At 47.9% G+C, this 9,932-nt stretch overlaps 1 protein-coding gene across 1 annotated transcript in view; it reads right to left on the minus strand.

The window, feature by feature from the left end:
- Positions 1 to 273: 273 nt before the first annotated feature.
- Positions 274 to 9,932, minus strand: part of tmtopsb (teleost multiple tissue opsin b) — an 11,223-nt gene continuing 1,564 nt past the window's right edge. Inside the window, exons 2-4 of the mRNA XM_062480162.1 lie at positions 8,748 to 9,076; positions 6,047 to 6,280; positions 274 to 2,565 (exon numbers count right to left, since the gene is read on the minus strand). Of these exons, the coding sequence (XP_062336146.1) occupies positions 2,272 to 2,565; positions 6,047 to 6,280; positions 8,748 to 9,076 (857 nt within the window). The 3' untranslated portion in view covers positions 274 to 2,271. The remainder of the gene's footprint in view (positions 2,566 to 6,046; positions 6,281 to 8,747; positions 9,077 to 9,932) is intronic.

Consider the following 9,932-nt stretch of genomic DNA (forward strand, 5'->3'; position numbering starts at 1 on the left):
TAAGATTTGTTTCAAATATTCTGTGTTCCCGGATTGTTTCCCTGCAGATGAAAGATTTAATTTCAAATATGAATCTCCTCTATATCCTTCGACAACGATTTAATAATGGATAGGTTCATCTAACAAGAATACTGCTACAAATCGGACGAGGCCCGTGCCAGAGAAAATCTGAAGATATGTGTTTAGGTGACTGTGTGCAAACAACCCTTCACACAGACACTTCATTATCATTCTGGATTATATTCTATAATGAGAAGGCAACATGTATTTGTGCGTTATTTGTTTATGCTATGAAAAACTGTGGAAGAAACACAATTTAAAAAATAACACTTGAACAATCTTGACAAAAAGAAAAAGAAAAAACTGCTGTCTTTATGATTTAATAAATAAATAAACCGTTTTTGATAACATACAAATGCCACTAATAACATGCATTTAAATGCAGCTGAATGGATCCTAGACTTCTTTAATAGTGTCTCCCCTTCTTGATAGAAAGCAGATCTGTCACAAGTAAAAGTAAAGGCATACATTAGTTTTTCTTGCGTAGAAAAATTAATTGCATAAAATGTTGCTGCAAACATTTCTATCAACTGTTAACCACTGTGTCAAATCCTCATGTATCAAGCATGAAAACGGATTCAGAAAAGATTGCTTACCCCCCTTCTCAACCCCAAGTAATCCTTTAAAAACATATTTCACAGAATAATCCTCAATCCTCAACATTACATACAAACTGACAAAAAAAAAACATAATTTACAAAAACATAATGCACTTATCTGCCAAAAAACATTGTGCCTCCCAGAACTGGTAGAGAAACACATTTTGATTAAGAAAACACAATTAATGAAGTTACATAACTAAGATACACTTAATCAATATAAAGAGAAAAGCTTGACCTATTTTTGTTGCCTTTTGTAATTGCTTTATTGCGGCAGAGCAAATGTGTTTATGGAAAGTGATTTCTATTTCTGTCTGTAAAGTGCTTTCTTGCACATTTCCATATGCATTGCAAACATGCGGAATACATTGCCATTGGTAAATGCTAAATATGACCTCAAACAGCACAAACCTGTAAAGTTTGTATGTCATTGCGTGTGTAACTTTCCCCTTTCCCTTACACAAACCTACTACAAACTAAATAACACGAGTCTCAGTGCTAGTTGACTGTATCTCTAAGGATTTGCATGCTAATAGTTAGTGTCCTTTCTGAAAACGACCACAGTAAACCAGGATTCATTCTAGTACTTTTGACGATGGTGGCGAACGCCTTCAGCTCCCTCCACAGCACACCTGGACTCCATTTCCCCCCAGTTCTTTCCCAAAGCCCCCTGGGGTGAAGAGATGGAGCCCTCGTCTGCCTCTTCCAGAAGCCGGCCCTGCTCTCAGTCTGCTCACAGACTGGACTCATTCCCAGGGTTGTTTACTGATGCACAGATGCACAAGCAGCATTTGATCTTTGGTTCAGAAAAGAAAAAGGAAAAAAAAACTGCTGGATTGTCTCTGGAAATCTTGACTTTGGGTCACTCTAGAGCCCTGTTAAAGATACACTTCAAGCATATTGACACCTCTGAACTCATCGCGTTCATTACGGAGTCTGAATCGAGTCTATGTCCATGCAATCTCTGCAATGCCCTGGCAAGAACAAACAACTCACCCAGACAGCATAAGCATGTTCATGTGTAATATTGTGTGCGATCAATGAAAGTGATTACTGTGAGAGTCAATGCAACATTTTTCCCCTTAACCCCTAGTCGATCAATCAGCTACTCAATCAATATTATTGATCAGAACAACACCACTACTTTGATGTCTCTTTAGAAGTTAAATCCCCTTGGTCCAGCTATCATGCACAGAAAACAGTGTCAGCATTCAAGTAACCTCTAGGTTCTCCATAGAGCAGCTCTAAGGACCAGAGCTTAACCTTGTAGCTTTGAGTCTGGTAGACAGAAGCTTGTTAGAATACAGTGGAGAGTCATGTAAGGTTAAATCCCCTATTGATCACTGTATCTTTTGCACACAACATGTTCTATCCCTCGTCTCCCTTCCACCCTGGTTAGCAAAGAATCTGATAACCAGGAAAAAAAAACCTTCATTAAGTGGGGCGTACTGGACGTGAGACTTGCCCAAGATCTCCTTAACGACCCCTGACCTTTGACTGCGTAAATGGTTAAATGTCTGGAGGAATGTCCATTTCTTGGTATGTATAGTCTCTCTTTCTGTGGGCCCTCCTGCCTCCTGGTATCTCTCTGTTTTTCTCTCTCTCTCTGTCTCTAGACATTATAGTGTGCCACTAGAGTCAGCCTGGGTCTGGGCGTGCCAGTGGGAGGGGTCTGAGGTGGGGAAGGATTGTGGGGATTGGAGCAAGGTTGACAGTTCGCCGCCTCGGACGATTGGTGGACAGAATGGGGAGTGGGCGGGCCAATGGGCGGCAGCCCAACTCTAACGTTGTGTCCGTTTCCATGACGGTTGTTTCGGAACGTCTTGGTCGCCCGCGACGATGTTTTGTAGCTGGAGCCATGGTCAGGGGTGGAGCAACTCAGGAAAGCTCTGAAGCACCTGTAGAACTACACACACACACATTACTTTAGATAGTTTTATCCAGTTTGTTTTAATCCAGTTAGGTACAAAAAGGCCGGTACAAATCAACACCACCTGTCCAATTATGGTATGTGCGTGTGCCAAATATCTCCCCCACGCCCCGACACGTGACCCAGATGCAGGCTGGGTGTCCCCCGAACAAACGTAGTGTACTTAGTATACTCTTCAGTTCCACACGTATACTCAGAGTCTACTACATTTTCCCAGGAGACATCGATGACGGCCACAAAGCTTCCTCTCTGCGCCGAGAGGGAGGGAGCTAAGAGAAGGAGACCCTCTCTGACCTTCTCAGCGTGGCGACGGGCGGGTGCAGGGGCGGAGTCGTGAGACAGCGTAATGGGACGGTCCTGAGAGGGAAAGCAACTGGACCCGTCTGGAATCCTCTGGAATCAGGAGGGAGAATGACCTCTTCATAGTTAAACGAAGGTTAAACGATAACGAGAAAACAAAGGTTGAGGAGGGTCGACAAGTGAATGTGACAAGTCGGTGCTGAGGGGCAAAGAGAGAGAGAGGGAGTGATAGAGAGAGGGAGGGAGAGAGGGAGGGAGAGAGGAGCGGAGAGAGGGGGTTATAGAGGAGAGGAGAGAGGGGGTTAGAGAGGAGAAGAGAGAGGGGGTTATAGAGGAGTGGAGAGAGGGGGTTCGAGAGGAGTGGAGAGAGTGGGTTATAGAGGAGAGGAGAGAGGTGGTTATAGAGGAGAGGAGAGAGGGGGTTATGGAGGAGTGGAGAGAGGGGGTTAGAGAGGAGAAGAGAGAGGGGGTTATAGAGAGAGGGAGAGAGGGAGGGAGAGAGGGAGGGAGAGAGGAGCGGAGAGAGGTGGTTATAGAGGAGAGGAGAGGAGAGAGGGGGTTAGAGAGGAGAGGAGAGAGGGGGTTAGAGAGGAGAGAGGGGGTTATGGAGGAGTGGAGAGAGGGGGTTAGAGAGGAGCGGAGAGAGGGGGTTATAGAGAGAGGGAGAGAGGGGGTTAGAGAGGAGAGAGGGGGTTAGAGAGGAGAGGGGGTTAGAGAGGAGAGAGGGGGTTAGAGAGGAGAGGAGAGAGGGGGTTAGAGAGGAGAGAGGGGGTTATAGAGGAGAGGAGAGAGGGGGTTAGAGAGGAGAGGAGAGAGGGGGTTATAGAGGAGAGGAGAGAGGGGGTTATGGAGGAGTGGAGAGAGGGGGTTAGAGAGGAGAGAGGGGGTTATGGAGGAGTGGAGAGAGGGGGTTATGGAGGAGTGGAGAAAGGGGGTTAGAGAGGAGAGGAGAGAGGGGGTTAGAGAGGAGAGGAGAGAGGGGGTTATAGAGGAGAGGAGAGAGGGGGTTAGAGAGGAGAGGAGAGAGGGGGTTAGAGAGGAGAGGAGAGAGGGGGTTATAGAGGAGAGAGGGGGTTAGAGAGGAGAGGAGAGAGGGGGTTAGAGAGGAGAGGAGAGAGGGGGTTAGAGAGGAGAGAGGGGGTTAGAGAGGAGAGAGGGGGTTAGAGAGGAGAGGAGAGAGGGGGTTAGAGAGGAGAGGAGAGAGGGGGTTAGAGAGGAGAGAGGGGGTTAGAGAGGAGAGAGGGGGTTATAGAGGAGAGGAGAGAGGGGGTTATAGAGGAGAGGAGAGAGGGGGTTAGAGAGGAGAGGAGAGAGGGGGTTAGAGAGGAGAGGAGAGAGGGGGTTATAGAGGAGAGGAGAGAGGGGGTTAGAGAGGAGAGGAGAGAGGGGGTTAGAGAGGAGAGGAGAGAGGGGGTTAGAGAGGAGAGAGGGGGTTAGAGAGGAGAGGAGAGAGGGGGTTAGAGAGGAGAGAGGGGGTTAGAGAGGAGAGAGGGGGTTAGAGAGGAGAGAGGGGGTTAGAGAGGAGAGAGGGGGTTAGAGAGGAGAGAGGGGGTTATGAAGGAGTGGAGAGGGGGAGAGCTTGATGAAGGATAGAGAATGTAGGAGGGATGATATATTGAGAGAAAGGACAGAGAGGCGACAGCAGGGATTATCTCTGAGCTCAGGAGCAGATTGGTATCTGACTGAGACAAAGACCTAAGCGAGGATCAGGTGTGTGTGTGTACGTTTCCCTGTCGAGTGTGTACATGTGCATGTCTGGTATGTGTGTCACGGGTGTGTGAACATGTGTGTGCAGTCTATTCAGCTCATCTCTTTGCTGGAACATGACAGAACAACACCTCCTTGTTTGTGACGAGTGTCACAGATCATGAGGAAATATCTGGCATTACTGATATCATCAAGTCACCACTGTTAGACACACTCTTCACTGTGAACAGACTCTTAAACAAACCCTTATTGTTGTGGACACACTCTCCTTGAGACACGTTCTTGAATCCATGCAGCACTTGAAGTCTTCAACTCGCCTCAACTCAATGTTGCCATGGATATGGGCTGGGAGGAACTGAAGACTGAGAGCGCCACACAGGCATCCGGTGTGTGTGTGTGAGTGAGTGTGTGTGAACAAATAACTTTGCATCGTAATTGTCAGTGGCTATAAGATGAGGGTTGTTTTATAGAATTCATTGCAGTGAAAGTACAAGAGTCCAATTATTTTTCTCATGAAACTCAATGTTCTCTCAGGTATAGTTCTGAATAGAAATCATTACAGCACTTCTGACACCATCTGACAGTACAATCAGAGGTCGAAATGTATTCCCTCAGAGAACATAACAAACTGCTGTTTCACTTCTGAACAACTATAACACAATCATACACACCAGAGTGTAATAACGGACTTGACTGTTCGACAGGATCACTTGCAAACACACATACACGCACGCACACACACACACCCACACACACACACACACACACACACACACACACACACACACACACACACACACACACACACACACACACACACACACACACACACACACACAGAGACTGATAAAGGGTGTGTGTGTGATGGTGATGAGAGAGGATGGGAATGCAGAGAAAGGTCACAGCCACTGTGCTCCTCTCTGATAATGGGTTCCCTTGCTAATCAGAATCAAAGGTAGCTCTCTTTTTGAAGATAAAACAACCTCTCCCTCCTTCCTCCTCTTTTACTCCGTCCCGTCCTCTCATTACTCCTCTCCCCTCTGTCTGCCTTCACTCTCTCTCCTCTCTTCTCCTACTCTCACTCTGTCTTAATTCTCTCCTCTCCTCATGTCTCCTCTTCTCTCATGGTAGGTGTTGATGATGAGGAACGTTAGTGTTGGTGAGAAGGTGAGAGATGACAGGGAGATGACAAGTCTTTTGTCCAGTTGGATTTAATGGGTTTTCACCGACAGACCAGCCATTGTAGGCATGTGCCTTTTCATTCTAAATGTTCACCTTTCCACACCTGAGGTGTGACATCTGTGTGTGTGTGTGTTTGCCCATTAGTGTTTGTGTCTTGGTGTGTTTTCAAAGCACCCCCACCTCTCTTGTCACCTAATGCACTGCTGTTCACAACAAGGTTGATAACGGTGGATGCAGGGTGGCTTGAGGGGGTGTGTGTGTGTCTCACCTGCTTGTTCATATATATGTATATGACCGGGTTGACCACAGTGGAGGTCTTGGCCAGCAGGGAGGGGATGATGGTGACCTCTGGGGACAGGAGGTCACGGGGGCCGAAGGTGGACAGGAGGGCCGCCACACCGTACGGCAACCAGCACACCAGGTAGCATGCTACCATGGTAACCACCATCACCAGCACGCGTTGCTCCCGGCGACGGGACACTACCGAGCTGACACTGCTGACCTGGAGAAATGGACACACACGTGTGTGCGCGCACGCACGCACTCGAACACACACACGACAGATGTTAAAGAGATAGGAAGGATGGTGGGTGTGAGTTCAGTTTGTCAAAGCAGGCCGAGCGGGGGCAGAATCCTGCCAGGCCTGAAACCCAACCGCGAGTTCACAGCCAGATCAGAAGATTCCAGACATGAAGCCAATCGTAAGCATTTGTGCGTAAATCTGGGGCCTCATGTATAAACGTTGCGTACGCACAAAAAGCTTGCGTACGCTGGTTTTCACGCACACTTTGTGATGTATAAAGATTTACTTGACGTGAGAATGTGCGGGCCACATCATTTATGGCCCTATAATAATTATAATGATTTTATTTGTAATGCACTTTACATTTAGCTAAATCGCAAAGTGCTACAGGTTAAAAACAAAAAAGGCCGCAAATAGTGACAGTTTTCCACTCCGCCGACTTTCTTTTGTCGCTAATACCTTATGACAGGCCGACAAACAGGACACATTTTGTTCTGTTGTCAGAACCTCGATCTCACGGTCACCGTATTTCTTCGAAATAAACGCTGCAGCGTTTATTAAATAACGTTCATTTTTGGTGCAGCGTTTATTTGAGGGCGGTGTTTATTCAAAGAAATACGGTAATTCAGACAAAGAAATGACCTCAGGAGCGCATTTATAGTCCATCTGCATATTCATTTATGGGAGGAGGCAAGGCGGGGTCAGTGGCTCGTTCTCACGTTGATTGTGATTTATAAAGGAAAGGTGCGCAGGACCTGGCGTACGACCGGTTTTATACATGTGAATATTTCTGTGCGTAGGTATTTTTCGAGTTTTGGCCGTACGCCATCTTCTGGTATGAAAGCTGCGCATTCCTTTATACATGAGGCCCCTGGTCACTGATGCGTACATTTGTTAGACCCCGATAGAGAAGACAGCCAAAACCATACTTCTGACTGTCCCTTTCTGCCTGCCTAAGTGCTATGAAATGGGGTAATGTGTCGATGACCATAGCTAAAGCACACACAATCATCACACTTACACAGCAACGGCTTGTTCTCTTATGGGCATAAACCAGACAGACTGTTGTTCTTCCTCTTCTCCTTTATCTCTCTCTCTCTCCTTCACCTTCTCCTGCAGTTCTTTCCGTTAAACCACTTATGTGACCACACGAGCTGGCTCTTTCTCTCTCTCTCTCTCCCTCTCTCTCTCTGTCATTCTTTGTGTTTGTGTGTCTTTGTCATTGAACATCCCTGAGTCGGGTTACTGCTTACTGCTCAGGCCAGTTTGAATCCCACTAACCCATAACTACATGCGTGTCTGCATGTAACAGGTACATGTGTTTGTGCGTGCTATAGAAGCAGGAGATTATCCCCATGAAACAATACACCTCAAGAGAAACACAATACAGGGCCATTACGAGCACACACACACTTAGGCATGTGCACACCTTTTTGGTTGTTTAAGCTGCATGGAACCCGTTCCAGGTGGGAATCTCGTTCACCGGACTCACGCACACAAATGCACACGAAACGCACACTAAACACACACACTTTGACTGAACAATGCATACACAATATTCACAGTCAGTCCCCATTCAAAAACGAGATTGGCAAGAGGACACTGTGACCATAGCCCCTCTTTCTCTCTGCATCCTTCATTCCTTGCCTACAGCCTTGATCCTCCTCTCTCGCAGCCTCACACACACACACGCGCGCACATAGAAAAACCCACACGTACAAACCTACTCACAAATGCAAACAGGAGTAGCTGGGCTCAGGGAGTTTTTCTACAGGCATTCCCCGTCATTAGCAGGGAGCCACGTTAAACAGAGAGAGAGAGGATGAGAGAGAGAGGATGAGAGAGAGAGGATGAGAGAGAGAGGATGAGAGAGGATGAGAGAGAGAGGATGAGAGAGGATGAGAGAGAGAGGATGAGAGAGAGAGGATGAGAGAGAGAGCCCTTCTCCTAAACAAAGGGCTCCACAGGGCCTGATTCTAATGAATCTGTTGTCTTGTCATTAGCAGTTAGCCAGAAACCCCAGTTGTCTAGATGGGTTTCCTCTCAGCTAGAGTGCATGAGCCCAACTCAGAAACACTTGAGAAACAGATATCCCGCAGAACACTGAGTGAAAAACACACTCTTATGTAAAGCTGAACCCAACTCCAGTTGGGGAGCTTGGTCATGGATGATGGATGAGTCATGGTGATGCATCTCACATGGCTGGCTCGCTGGTTTTTACTGTACACGGCATGAGGGCGAAAAACCGACACCTACTGTATCACCTGCATAGGTCAAGTACTGTATCACCTGCATGGATCAGGTACTGTATCACCTGCATGGATCAGGTACTGTATCACCTGCATGGATCAGGTACTGTATCACCTGCAGGGGCTGGAACTGTGGCTGCTCACCTCACACGAAAAGTCACAAATGAAGGGGTCAGGTGAGGGGTCAGAAGTCGTACCTGTCGGATGGCGGCCAGCAGTTTCCCATAGGAGAACACGATGACGAGGAAGGGCAGCAGGAGGCAGAAGGTGAACAGGCAGACGATGTAGGAGATGTTGTTGGGCGTCTGGGTGCTCCAGTCCACAGAGCAGGTGGTCCCGGGGCCCTCGGGCCCGTAGCGGCTCCAGCCCAGCAGGGGAGGCACGGTCCAGGCCACCGAGTACAGCCAGGAGAAACCCACCCCTCCCAGGACGGGCCAGTAGTCGCGCCCGTCCACCTGGGTGGGGCTCAGCATGGTGCAGTAGCGCTCGTACGACAGCACGGCCAGGGAGATGAGCGACACGATGCCTGGTGAGGGGGAGGGAGGGAAGGGTTGAGGGGGGGTGTCGACAGACATCAGCCGCAGGCCCTTGCACGGACACACACAAACACACTGCCTCACACACACACATGCTGCCCTCACACATTTGCCCACACACAGACCCAGAAACACGTTCAGAATTTTGTAGGTAGCCTAATTGCTCTTTGAATAAGATTATAGAGAGAGAATTATAATTGCGAAGACAAAATGCCATTCCCCAATCAGTGCTCTAGTGGAGCTATTACAAAGCCTTACTGTTGTCTCATATGTTGTTGGTGAGTAATCAGATTTTTGTAGCATGATTAGCTCTCATCTGCCTAATCAGAAGATATGGTCTAATGAGACTGTAAGGTACTTCATTGGGCCACTACATCTAGTCTTAACCACCTGCTGCTATGGCAACCATGATTGGCGCCGACCCTAAATCCTCTCACTGCGGACACACTCAGCGGGTGCTTGCGCCTGGCTGCAGAGATGTCGTATGTGTGTGTATTGAAGGGGTCAGCTGGTCTATTGAAAACTGACTGCTTGTGAGTGTGTGTGTGTGTGTGTGTGGGGGGGGGGGGGGGGTGGAGGGGCCGGTGGGCGGGCTAGGGGTAGGTGAACTAAGAGCTCTCTCTAATTAGTACCAATTGAGATGTGTGTTATAACAGCTAATGGACTGACCATGTGTGTCCGTTCTCAGGCATGAACGCACACACACACATTCGCACGTACACCCACACACACGCACGCACACACACACACACATACGAACATACACACACATGTACACACACAGACACTCCGCTCCTTTTCTCAATCAGATGTGAGTTTCTTTAGTTTCTACTAATTACTTTTTTA

The sequence above is a fragment of the Osmerus eperlanus genome, chromosome 15 (assembly GCF_963692335.1).
Source record: "Osmerus eperlanus chromosome 15, fOsmEpe2.1, whole genome shotgun sequence".
NCBI classification, from domain to species: domain Eukaryota; kingdom Metazoa; phylum Chordata; class Actinopteri; order Osmeriformes; family Osmeridae; genus Osmerus; species Osmerus eperlanus.